This window comes from Lipophrys pholis (genome assembly GCF_963383615.2).
Source record: "Lipophrys pholis genome assembly, chromosome: 8".
Taxonomy (NCBI): domain Eukaryota; kingdom Metazoa; phylum Chordata; class Actinopteri; order Blenniiformes; family Blenniidae; genus Lipophrys; species Lipophrys pholis.
The window spans coordinates 21,449,981-21,460,229 of record NC_137630.1 but is presented as its reverse complement, the minus strand read 5'-3'; the positions used below and the strand labels follow the sequence as shown (position 1 = coordinate 21,460,229).

The 10,249-nt window shown below is 43.6% G+C and overlaps 1 protein-coding gene across 7 annotated transcripts; it reads right to left on the bottom strand.

The window, feature by feature from the left end:
• Positions 1-1,774: 1,774 nt before the first annotated feature.
• Positions 1,775-9,852, bottom strand: slmapb (sarcolemma associated protein b). Of its 7 annotated transcripts, none has more exons than XR_013935530.1 (11): positions 9,765-9,852; positions 9,520-9,579; positions 7,557-7,685; positions 7,395-7,469; positions 6,997-7,299; positions 6,104-6,374; positions 5,779-5,950; positions 4,224-4,358; positions 3,430-3,517; positions 2,953-3,000; positions 1,775-2,159 (listed from the first exon to the last, which is right to left on the bottom strand). XR_013935530.1 is itself a non-coding variant. In XM_080469066.1 (10 exons), exons 2-9 carry the CDS (start codon positions 9,569-9,571, stop codon positions 3,434-3,436), a joined length of 1,221 nt encoding a protein of 406 aa, XP_080325192.1. In that variant the 5' UTR covers positions 9,572-9,579; positions 9,765-9,852; the 3' UTR covers positions 1,775-2,159; positions 3,430-3,433. The 7 variants fall into 7 exon arrangements, 5 of the variants coding, with proteins under 5 accessions (XP_080325192.1, XP_080325190.1, XP_080325191.1 ...); XR_013935531.1 differs by lacking the exon at positions 1,775-2,159 and adding an exon at positions 2,823-2,846 and having other exon boundaries at positions 2,893-3,000; XM_080469066.1 differs by lacking the exon at positions 2,953-3,000.
• Positions 9,853-10,249: the final 397 nt, after the last annotated feature.

Genomic DNA, 10,249 nt, shown 5'->3' with positions numbered 1-10,249 from the left:
TAAATGGTTTACATGTACAAACATGAATTGGAGCTTCATAACGTCTCAGTTGAACCTGCCACTGATTCATTCTGCTGCATCTCTAGTCCACTACAGATGACCTAAATACAAACTAGAGCAGAACAAATGGTCACGGCAACTGTGCAGAGAAGCTCGCGCCGGATGAGGACGATTCTCATATTTGGGTTTAATATAGGACACGGGGGTTCTCCTCAGCTTGAACCCTGTGGACGATCTTTGACACAAAAATGTGGATCAGATGTGTCACAGTGGACAGCTCATTCATTCAGGGCCAGTGATTTCCTCTAAAGTGATGACCCTGTGGACATTGTGAAAGCTGAAATTTGGAAAAAGACTTTATCCTGTTGAGAAATCCACTGTATCGTCTCACGGAGAGCCGGCGTCAGTGTGTTCAGTCCATCTCAAGGGCAGCGCAGCACAGCCAGTCCTCTGGACCTCATAGAAAGGTCACGGCAGCCATGGATGGATTAGTGAAGGGAATTACAGGACGGTGCAGAGGGCCTCAAGCCTGAGAGACGTCATGATGGAAATTCAATGAAATACGAAGCTTATGAAGAAATGCAAATAGAAAAGATGCAAAAAAAAAAAAGGAGCCATTTGTTCTTAGGCGCACGGACGTGTGTGTGTGTGTGTGTGTGTGTGTGTGTGTGTGTGTGTGTGTGTGTGTGTGTGTGTGTGTGTGTGTGTGGGTGCAGCAGTAGCATCAAATCAGATGATCAGACTGCGTTAGCATCAAGTGACGTCTTGCCTCCTCCCTTAAAGGGCGACTCCAGCTGTACACATCCACGACACAAATGACTCAGCAGGCAGCACCGACAGAAGAAAATCTAAAGTTCCGGCATGGGAGGCTGAGCCTTTCTGCCCTTTTAGTGAATCCTCAAACTTTGGTTGCAAAGCCTCTTTTTCTTTTAAGCAGCTCCACAATTCACTCTGCAGCTCTGGGGTGTGGTTGGTTTAGGCTTTAGGATATGAAAGAGTGAAATGGACTGCAGTGTGTGGCTTAAGTTAATCCACTTTCTTCCACAGTTCTCTTGGAAATAAAATAAATAAATAAAAAAAAACCTAAAGAAACCTCACTTTGGCAGTTCTACTGTGGAAATTAGTCCTGATTGATGACTGAATCTAAGAATCTTAAGTTACTTGAGGTCAATCAGGCAGAACCCTCATATAAATCTATGATTAAAGATTAAGAGATGTCAATATTCATTGGTCAGAGAGACAACCCCTGATGCTCATAAACCAGCAGTTTAGACTGAGACATGTAATTGGACTATGAAAAAAAGCCAGAGATCCTAGAAAACCCAGGTATGCACAGGGAAAACATGCAAACCTACAAAAGGCTCAAATTTAGAATTGAACTGAGAATATCCCCGCCCAATGAAATCATGGGTGACTGGGTCGTTATTTACTGTATGCAGACGATCCTCATGTAATATCCCATGCCGATACTGGTTGCAATTTATCTCGTTGAACCAAAACGTTATTATACTGTGATTCTGCACCTCCAGAGCAGCAAGGACAGGTGAAGCTGCAGGTCAATGTACAACAGTCCAAACGAATTTTAAGTTACACCGTCGGCTGGAAACGTGACATTTACCTCACAAGATCTCTCCCTCCAAGGAAACCTCGGTTTACTGTAGTCGTCAGCTTCTTTGCTGTGCTGCAGAGCAGAAGTGATCAAAGCTGCACAACACACATTTCTTTTTACATTTAAACCTGGTGATTTAGAGAAAAGAAGCCCGGCCCAGTGAAGCAAGGTGCAATGATCTTTATTTGAGGTCACTTTCACATTTTAGAGCATTTATTCATAATCTTTCAACCCAAAAAACTATAACCTTCAACCGCTTACAAAATACAAAGACTTTGTAGTTATTTACAGGGGTACAGATTCAGAATGATCTCAATTACATCAAATTAATTCATATATAATGAAAAATTTACATTTTCCAGTCAAATGCATGCAAACATGAATCAAACCAATAGAGTGAGTGAATTAGACTTTAACTTTGGGCTTTTATCAGATTAGCAACATATCGATTCAATAAATCCAAACTGGAGTCTGCTGATAAAATGTGGAAGAGAATCTATTTAAAGTGAATATTGCGGTATGTGATGAGATCATCATTGGCACAACGATGCTGTGGAATTAAAAAAAAAAAAAGTTAAAGAGCTGCTGATTCAAGTGAAGCAATTCAAGAAAACCTCAGACTTTGTCTTCATTTATCTTAAATGGAAAGCAAAAGGGGGAGTGGAAAGCAGAAGTGGAATACACACAGAATATCTGCAGTCAAGAATTCAATCATATCAGTGAAGAAGATAACTCTGTTTTGTGACGCTCTGTTGAAAAAGTAAAAAGAAAACAAAAAAATCCTGCACGTCTAAACCTCTTTCTGTTCTCATGCCGATCTACTGTTACTCATCTCCAGCAGTTATCATCCATCACGGGCTGGTTCACTCTGATAATCTTTATTATTTCTGACAGTTACACAGATGTGCTCCAGTAAGAGATACAAACTCCAAGTGACCCACCTAAAGTAGATGCCTAGAATTAGCTTTGTGTGTAAATTATGCTTACATTCATTATTGGATAACACTAGAAGTTAAAAGGTAAACAAAACACAACCCAACTAGATGTCCTTCACGTACCAAACATAACTGATTCCCACTTAAAGACTTCCCCGCCATCTAAAATCGAGCATCTTAAGAATTAAACCCAGTTAAACAGGAGCCCTCCTAAGTAATAGTGCAGATATGATAAGGGGGCAAGTACTGACATCTGATGACAAATAAGGGTTCATCTGTGCCTTTGAGTGTGTGTGTGTGTGAGTGTGTGTGTGTGTGTGTGTGTGTGTGTGTGTGTGTGTGTGTGTGTGTGTGTGTGTGTGTGTGTGTGTGTTGCCCTCAGGTCCTGAAGAGCACAGCAGCAGTCACCGCTGTTAGAGCCACGGCAGCCACCGGCCCCCAGATCATCCACAGCTTCTGAAACAAGCAGCCACACAGAAATGGAAACTTGAGCACCGTCCCATGAGACCGCCCAGATCCAGGGATCGCCAAAGCTTTGACAGAGGGAGCTTGTCACTGAGATCGAGCGCAGCACACAGAGAATGGAAGTTACACACACATTTAAAAAAAGAAAAAGAAAAAAAAAAGCTCTTTCAGATGAAGATAAGCGTCATCCAAGCCAACTGAGAGAAACGGTTGTTATAAGCATTAGCCAACCAGACGGGACAAACAGATGCAAGATGTTGGGGACAGAAGTTAGATTTCCAAGATGACATTTTAATTTTGGGAGTTTCCCCTGAGGAAGGCATTCTGGGGGAAGCAGGAAAAATCTGATTAGGGTCATGCGATGATCTGAAAGACACTGATGAGAATGAAAAGACCAATTTTGACAGGAGTAATGTGTACCTTACTACCACAATGCGCCGAAGCACCAATACAGCAAAGCCAGGATAAGACCGATGACTATGGCTTGAACAGGCAGCAATAGGGAGGTCTACAGAAGGGAAGGGATATTATAGCAATCAACTGCAACGGGACATATTCCAGTTTGGGCGTCGCTTTTATGAAAACATCTCTCAATTGGCACTCTGTCTCTGTAAACGGGGCTTGTACAAACCTCAGAGTTAAACAATGTAACGGTGTGTTCACACATACAGACACAAAGCAGGAGGTTGTGTTTACCAGGCAATAACACCTAGTTGGATGGTTGTAGGTCATTATGTCCGCCCCGTAATGTTTAATATCACACTGGGGTGTAATCGGTATTTCACTCCACTATCCGACCTTAAAGCACCCATAGTGCCACTGGTTCCGATTGGCTGTTTAATGCGATGGTATTTGCACCATGCCGAGCCTCTTCTAACCCTACAGATAGACTTTACAATGGACAGCAGCTGTCTCTGTGCTGGCATTTTGTATTTGTATGTGTGATCGCCAAATAAAGACAACAGAGGAACGAGGGCAACAGGTGTGGTCCGATAAAAATGATATCAACATCAAAAAAAAAAAAAAGACTCTTATTGCCTGCAGATACGTCTCATAAGAAACAGATGCTCCACATTACGCTGTAACCTGGAAGCAAAGCTCATGCTATCCAACCCAAACAAATAAAGAATGAAGACATGATTTGTTTGTTACATGTGATTTTGTATGTAAAATACCTTCCTCGTGGCCTTGGTGTGTGACGGAGGAGGACTTACCTTTGCTCCTTTGTCCTGCAGCTCCTTCATGTTGGCTTTGCACTCCTCCAGCTCAGCTGCTGCCGACTCTTTCTCCTGCTCACTCTTTTCATATTTGGCCTTCAGGTCCGACAGCTCAGTCTTGACCTCATCGCACTGCACGAAGCACATCGCAACGTTTCATTTTTAGGACACAGGGCAGCGCCACATGAGGATGGATGAGATGTGACTGAGGACGATCTTTATCCAGCCTGCTGAGTCCGACAGGGAGCGGTGGGATTTCATTACAGTAAGGTGCAGTGGCTTTGGCGGGTCCGATTTAAAACACAAATTTAGTTTGGGCTGAATTCTCAGTGGTACTGTATGTGCTTTCACTGCTTCAGGAACTGTCCTATCTTCCCATCTCCACGTGTTAAAAAAAAAAAAACCCTCTGCTGGCCAGAATACATCGAAGAAAACACTTGAATCATATGACTACACTGTTTCCTGATGTGCAACTAATCGACTGATGCAAGCTGTATGAAATTGCATTTACAGGCCAAGTAATTACAAATGCATCACAAGTCCAGAGCAGAAGCAGTCATTAACCAGGAGGTACAGAAAATGCCCAGAGCATCATATTTAAGAGGCATCTCTGAGAACGATCAGTCTTAATGTGCTAAATTCTTTGAGCTGCCCTTTAGAGGACATTTATTGATCGACATTACGGAGAAAAAGTCGTAAATTGGCTTTCTTGAGAAAAAGCCCCAGTAATCAGGTTTGTTTTGGTCAATCCCACTGTCAAAATGAAAAGAAAATTATTTTGTGCTGGAGTTTTTCAATTTTGTCAGTCATACTCACATAAAATCCATTACTTTAAATGTAAAAATCATCTAATGCTTCAAAAATAAAGTCTTTTTTCTTGTCTTTCAGGAAACTGAACCAAACTTACAATTTTTCATATCCTTGGCAAAAAAATTAATACATTTAAATTATTATGAAGGCCATGAGTTTGTTGTCAGGATTTAAATGTAAAAAAATAATAAAAAAAACTATTTTCCTGCTAATTAAATGCATAAATGCAAAATCTTATTTGAGAATTTTGTCTCCTGTACACCAAAAACAATGCAGTTACAATAATTTATATATTACCAAGACATAAACTAGTTTTACCATACAGTTATTGCATCTTTTTAAATGTATGGAGTAAAGTAATTACTGGCAATAGCTCCTTGTACCTGAAGCATGTACTTGACATCAAATGACCTTGGAACCTTGCTCCAAGGTTCTGTGTTATAAAACTCTGAATTCCACTTGCTGAAGGAAGAGAACTTGTGAGTGCGTGTCGTGTGTTTCATAAATACTGAAACAGCTCGATGTGGGGTCAGCAGAATACCAGCACCTGCCGCAGCACTGCAAGCTGGATCACTCTTTTAGCCAGAAAATGATCTCACATGGATAAAAAGTTCTCATTTGCAAAATGAAAGAAGTTAGTAAAAGACTTCCAGTGTTGAGGGGTCCAACGACCACATTGACACGCCAGAAAGGGGAGACAGTAGACGGCCTTGGTGGGTTTCTTGTGTGGTTTGGAGCGTACCTCACACTGCAGATCCTCGCTGCGGCTGTTCGACGCCTCCAGTTGGGTTTGCAGCTTGCTGCGGTCCTGCTGGTGCTGCAGCGTCAGGGCCAGCAGCTTCTCCTCCAGCTCCTGCTGGGATCTCTCCAGGCCTCTGAGGCTGTTGTTTAGCTCGGCATTCTGGGCACGCAAGCTTAGAGAAACAAAAAACACTGAGTTTAAAAGGGGAAGTAGCGACAAGACGGGCAGCATGTGGTTAAACCGTACAAACAAGCAAGTGAGACAGAAGGGAGCACAAACGTGACGGCGAAGCCGAGCACCCGGTGATCTCCACCAGTGCACTGACCTGGTAACGTCCTTCTCCAGCTGCTGCTGTTTCTGCAGCACTGCCTCCTTCTCGGCGTGCAGCGCAGCACTCTCGCTCTGCAGCTTGCCCTTCTCTTTCTGGTGAGCCTTGAGGAGTTCCTCTTTCTCAGCCCTCAGGGAAGCACATTCACTTTGCAGAGAGCCCTTTTCCTTCTGCTGCTTGTTCACCGCGTCCTGCGTCTCGGACCGCAGCGCCGAGCACTCCTTCTGAAGACCACTGCATTCCGCCTGGATGGACTGCAGCTCGCTGGCTGCGGGAAAGGAGGAAAGTTTTATGTAACAATGCATTCCCCAACCAGCTGGTCTGTTGTCGATGCACTGACAGATGAAGTTGGACTCACTGCAAATCCTCACCTATTGTATTTTCTCTGCTACATTACATTACAGTTTGAAAAACAGCATGTTTTTATGCTACAATAAAAAAAAAAAAAAGGTGTTTTGGTGGTCACCAACACATTTTCTAATATATCATAAATGTTTATTCAGTCGTTTATTTCACACATATGTAAGGAACTCCTGCAGGAAATATAAGTGACATTTGTGATATTTTAGTTTTTGGTGGTTTTCCAACTCTTTGAAGATGATCAGCCGCTAACCATCTGCACGGGAGGCTCATCGCCTCTCTCCCACAATGTTGTTTCCATCAAACGCCAATCCTTACCTTAAAATGGTAAAACATATCAGACTTAACATCCAGTATGTTATCTTCCATTAGGAATAAAAAAAATGGTTTATAAAAGTTATATAGGACACATTTCTATAGGTTTGTTTTTGTATTCAACAGAAATAAATGCTTTGGCCAACGATTACTGCATCACATCCATTTGACAAGTTCTTACATTATTTAAATGCCATGATCGAACTGCGTGTTACCCTGTATTTCTGCAGTTTTCTGCCACTGTTTGCTCTGCTGCTGAAGGTCCTGCTGCAGGTCGCCGATCTCACGCTCATATCTGCCGGCGGTCTGACGCCACTTGTCCATATCGCCGGAGATGGTTGCCAGGTTGGAATGGAGAGCCGCGACGTCACGGTCCCGCTCGGCGGCGGCTGCCTCCAGGGCACGTTTCAGGGACTTCACCTCATCACGTGCGCTCTGCAGCTCGTCGTATGAACCGGCCGAGACATCGATCTGCTCTCTGAGAGCGTCCGTCTCTCCTTGAAGCTGCAGCAGCTGGCCTGTCCGAATGAGAAGAGTACATGTTGGCACGCAGACATTTCCCTCTGCATTTCAGCAAAACAAGACACATTTCCAAACCGCAAACACAGTTCACCTTGAAGGAGTTTGATCTGTCTTGCCGAATCATCAGCTTGTTGTTTATTCTCAATTCTCTCTTCCTCCAGGTGTCCTACACGACACAGAGGCATTCATTTCATTCAGGTGTGTGTATTAAGACTGATATTTATAACATAATATCAAACAGCTTTTACACTACCTTGTAGCTCCATGCATTTATGCTTCTCCGAATTGGCCAGCTCCTGAGCCTCTCGAAGTTCATCATTCAGCCGCTGGATAGTTTTTTCTGCATCACCAGACGAGCCCATGTTGGACCTGGTCAGATCATCTGATGAAGAAACATGGAACAAAAATGAGGAAAACCACAATTAATTCTCCCAACATGAATATCTCGCAACGAAGTGTCAACAGAGTGCAGAGGGATAGGAAAAGCTGAAATTATGACATACAAAGGCCCGATGAGGATAACTCAATATTTCTGAATAAAAGAATACAAGGTGAACAGAAAGTTATAGCATGTTTTAATCTGCTACAGTCCCAAAATTTAACCAGGGCCGACACACTAGATGATTTCCCCTGATATTAAAATGGGCCTATTACATAAACTAATTACTGACCCAAAAATAGATATAACTGCATTTCTATCCAAATGATCCATTACTTAGCCAGATACCACACTCTAGCACATCTATACGGTCAATGGTACGTTACTGTAGACAATGCACAAAGGAAATGGTTGTGAGGAGCTTGTTGTGTTTCCTGGAGGTGGAAACAAGTGCCACAAATACTTGTGCTTTGCAAACACCCAGTGAATATCTTGATCCCCCTAATCTATCAGAGCCAGGAAAAGCGGTGACCTCATCACAGATCCAAGCATTTGTCAGAGCCAAAAATCAGAGTGGGGACTGGTCAAGTATGTGCACCATAAATGGATGCACCGCAGGACTCATTTTACAAGAAAGTGCTGCGTCTCTCATGGAGACTGCATACATCACAACGCAAATACGCACATCGAAACACTGTTAGATGGCGCTGATAAACGACCCCCAAATGATTGGGCCTGAAACAAAGGCTGGGAGCCGGTGACTGCCTCTAACTGGAGCGCATGACCGCCCTGCTGTGTGAGAGACAAAAGGACGGAGGGCAGCGCTGTGCCCACTTTGTGGTTGCGTGTTTCCTCATGTATGCATATGTATGAGTGCCAGCTAGAATGCGAGTGGGCTCCATGTAGGACCGTTGTCTGTCCACGTTGTGGCAAATCCCCCCACCCCCGAAGACATCAGGAGGGATGAAGAACATGTCAGAACAGGGTGCAACACGTTATCTTTAGTAACATTAGTTATCACAGTAATTATGACTTCATGTCACAGAATGACACCGGACTAAATAGTAATGGGATTAGTCCGGGGGTAAAAATACCTCTCAGACTAGTTGGGGAATATTAGCATCACACTGCCTCAAGTGACGGCAGAGAAAAAAAATGTAGGAGAAAGTCTTTTTTTAGCTCGAGTGCTGAAGGCTACAGTCATCATGGTCCATCCTTCCCTGCTGCGTGTTTTCTATCCAATGAATGTGACGGCATTCTTCAACTGAATACGCAGCGTCTCCACTATTTAAAAGCTATTTACCACTGATAACAGGGACAGAATGTGATGTTTAGGTGTGAATGTGGGAGATATCTTTATCCGATAAGACCGAGGTGCTGTTGTGGTGGGGACACTGTTTGCTTTGTGCTCCATATACAACGTGCAGTGTAGCATTACAAATTCATTCTTCATGCAAAATTGATTCACTCACTCAGATGCTTGCACAGTTTGTCATGAATGTCCTTGTGAATACTTCTACTTCAATAAATCTGAGTAGCGGCACAGCTTTTAGATTCATTTAATGACCCTAAATGTCAAATCAAACGCACATTCACCAGCTGACTTGCCCTCTGTGCAGAGGCTCCATCTTCAGACACTTTACAGGAGAGAAATTAGCCTCTGAAGCCCTCGGCTGTCCACACAGGTCTACTGACACTTCTTCCAGTGTGACTCACACTTTTTGTCCATCTTCTCACCCTCCCCAAGACACGTAGTGTCGGGAGCAACATAATGCCAAGTCATTCACCATGAGTGCATCTTGTCTACATTCACAGGGAAAAATATAGAGCAGGGTACCTTTAATCAATGATAGGTTGTTCATGGGGTCACTCAGCTCTTTCTGATCCATGTGCTTATCTGTAAAGAAGAGGATAGATAAAACACAGACTTAAATCAAACATCACTGTTTTTCAACAAACACCTTGCCTAAACTGAGAAAGAAAACTAGTGCTTCTGGTAAAGAAACTGCATTATGATCTTTAGGTAGTTATAGAAGCAGCAGCTGCAGGGATGATAAATAAAAGGTGAGGACGAAGACCCACCTGAGCTGATCCCGGAGCAGCAGATCTCTTTGGACTGAGGATACAGCAGTCCTCACATCAACAACTCTTCTCCAACTATCACATTTGTTCAGATGTGAAATGGAAGAGACCAAACAGTGAGGAGGAGAGGGGGGGGGTTATGGGATGTCACACTGCGTAGCCTCCCTGATAATGCTGAACTGAGGCCAACCCTCACAAATAACCGGCTGGGGAATATAGAGGAATACTTTAAGTGTCGTCCACCTGCCACACTACCTGTGTGTGTGTGAAGACTGTCCCCGAAAAACCCAGACCCCCCCCTGCTGTTTGCTCGCTGGACCACCCTCCACACTGGGTCTGTGCTCTGCAGCTGCACACTCTGACACAGGGGGTCTGTTCTGTGTGTGTGTGTGTGTGTGTGTGTGTGTGTGTGTGTGTGTGTGTGTGTGTGTGTGTGTGTGTGTGTGTGTGTGTGTGTGTGTGTGTGTGTGTGTGTGTGTGTGTGT

Coding starts and splice junctions, on each gene's coding strand:
- slmapb (XM_080469064.1), bottom strand. CDS start 9,571: ATGGATCAGAAAGAGCTGAGTGACCCCATGAACAACCTATCATTGATT. Junction 6,375..6,996: donor GAAAACTGCAGAAATACAGG/GTAACACGCAGT, acceptor CCTTTCCCGCAG/CCAGCGAGCTGCAGTCCATC. Junction 2,160..2,952: donor CTGCCGTGGCTCTAACAGCG/GTGACTGCTGCT, acceptor TTAATTCCACAG/CATCGTTGTGCCAATGATGA.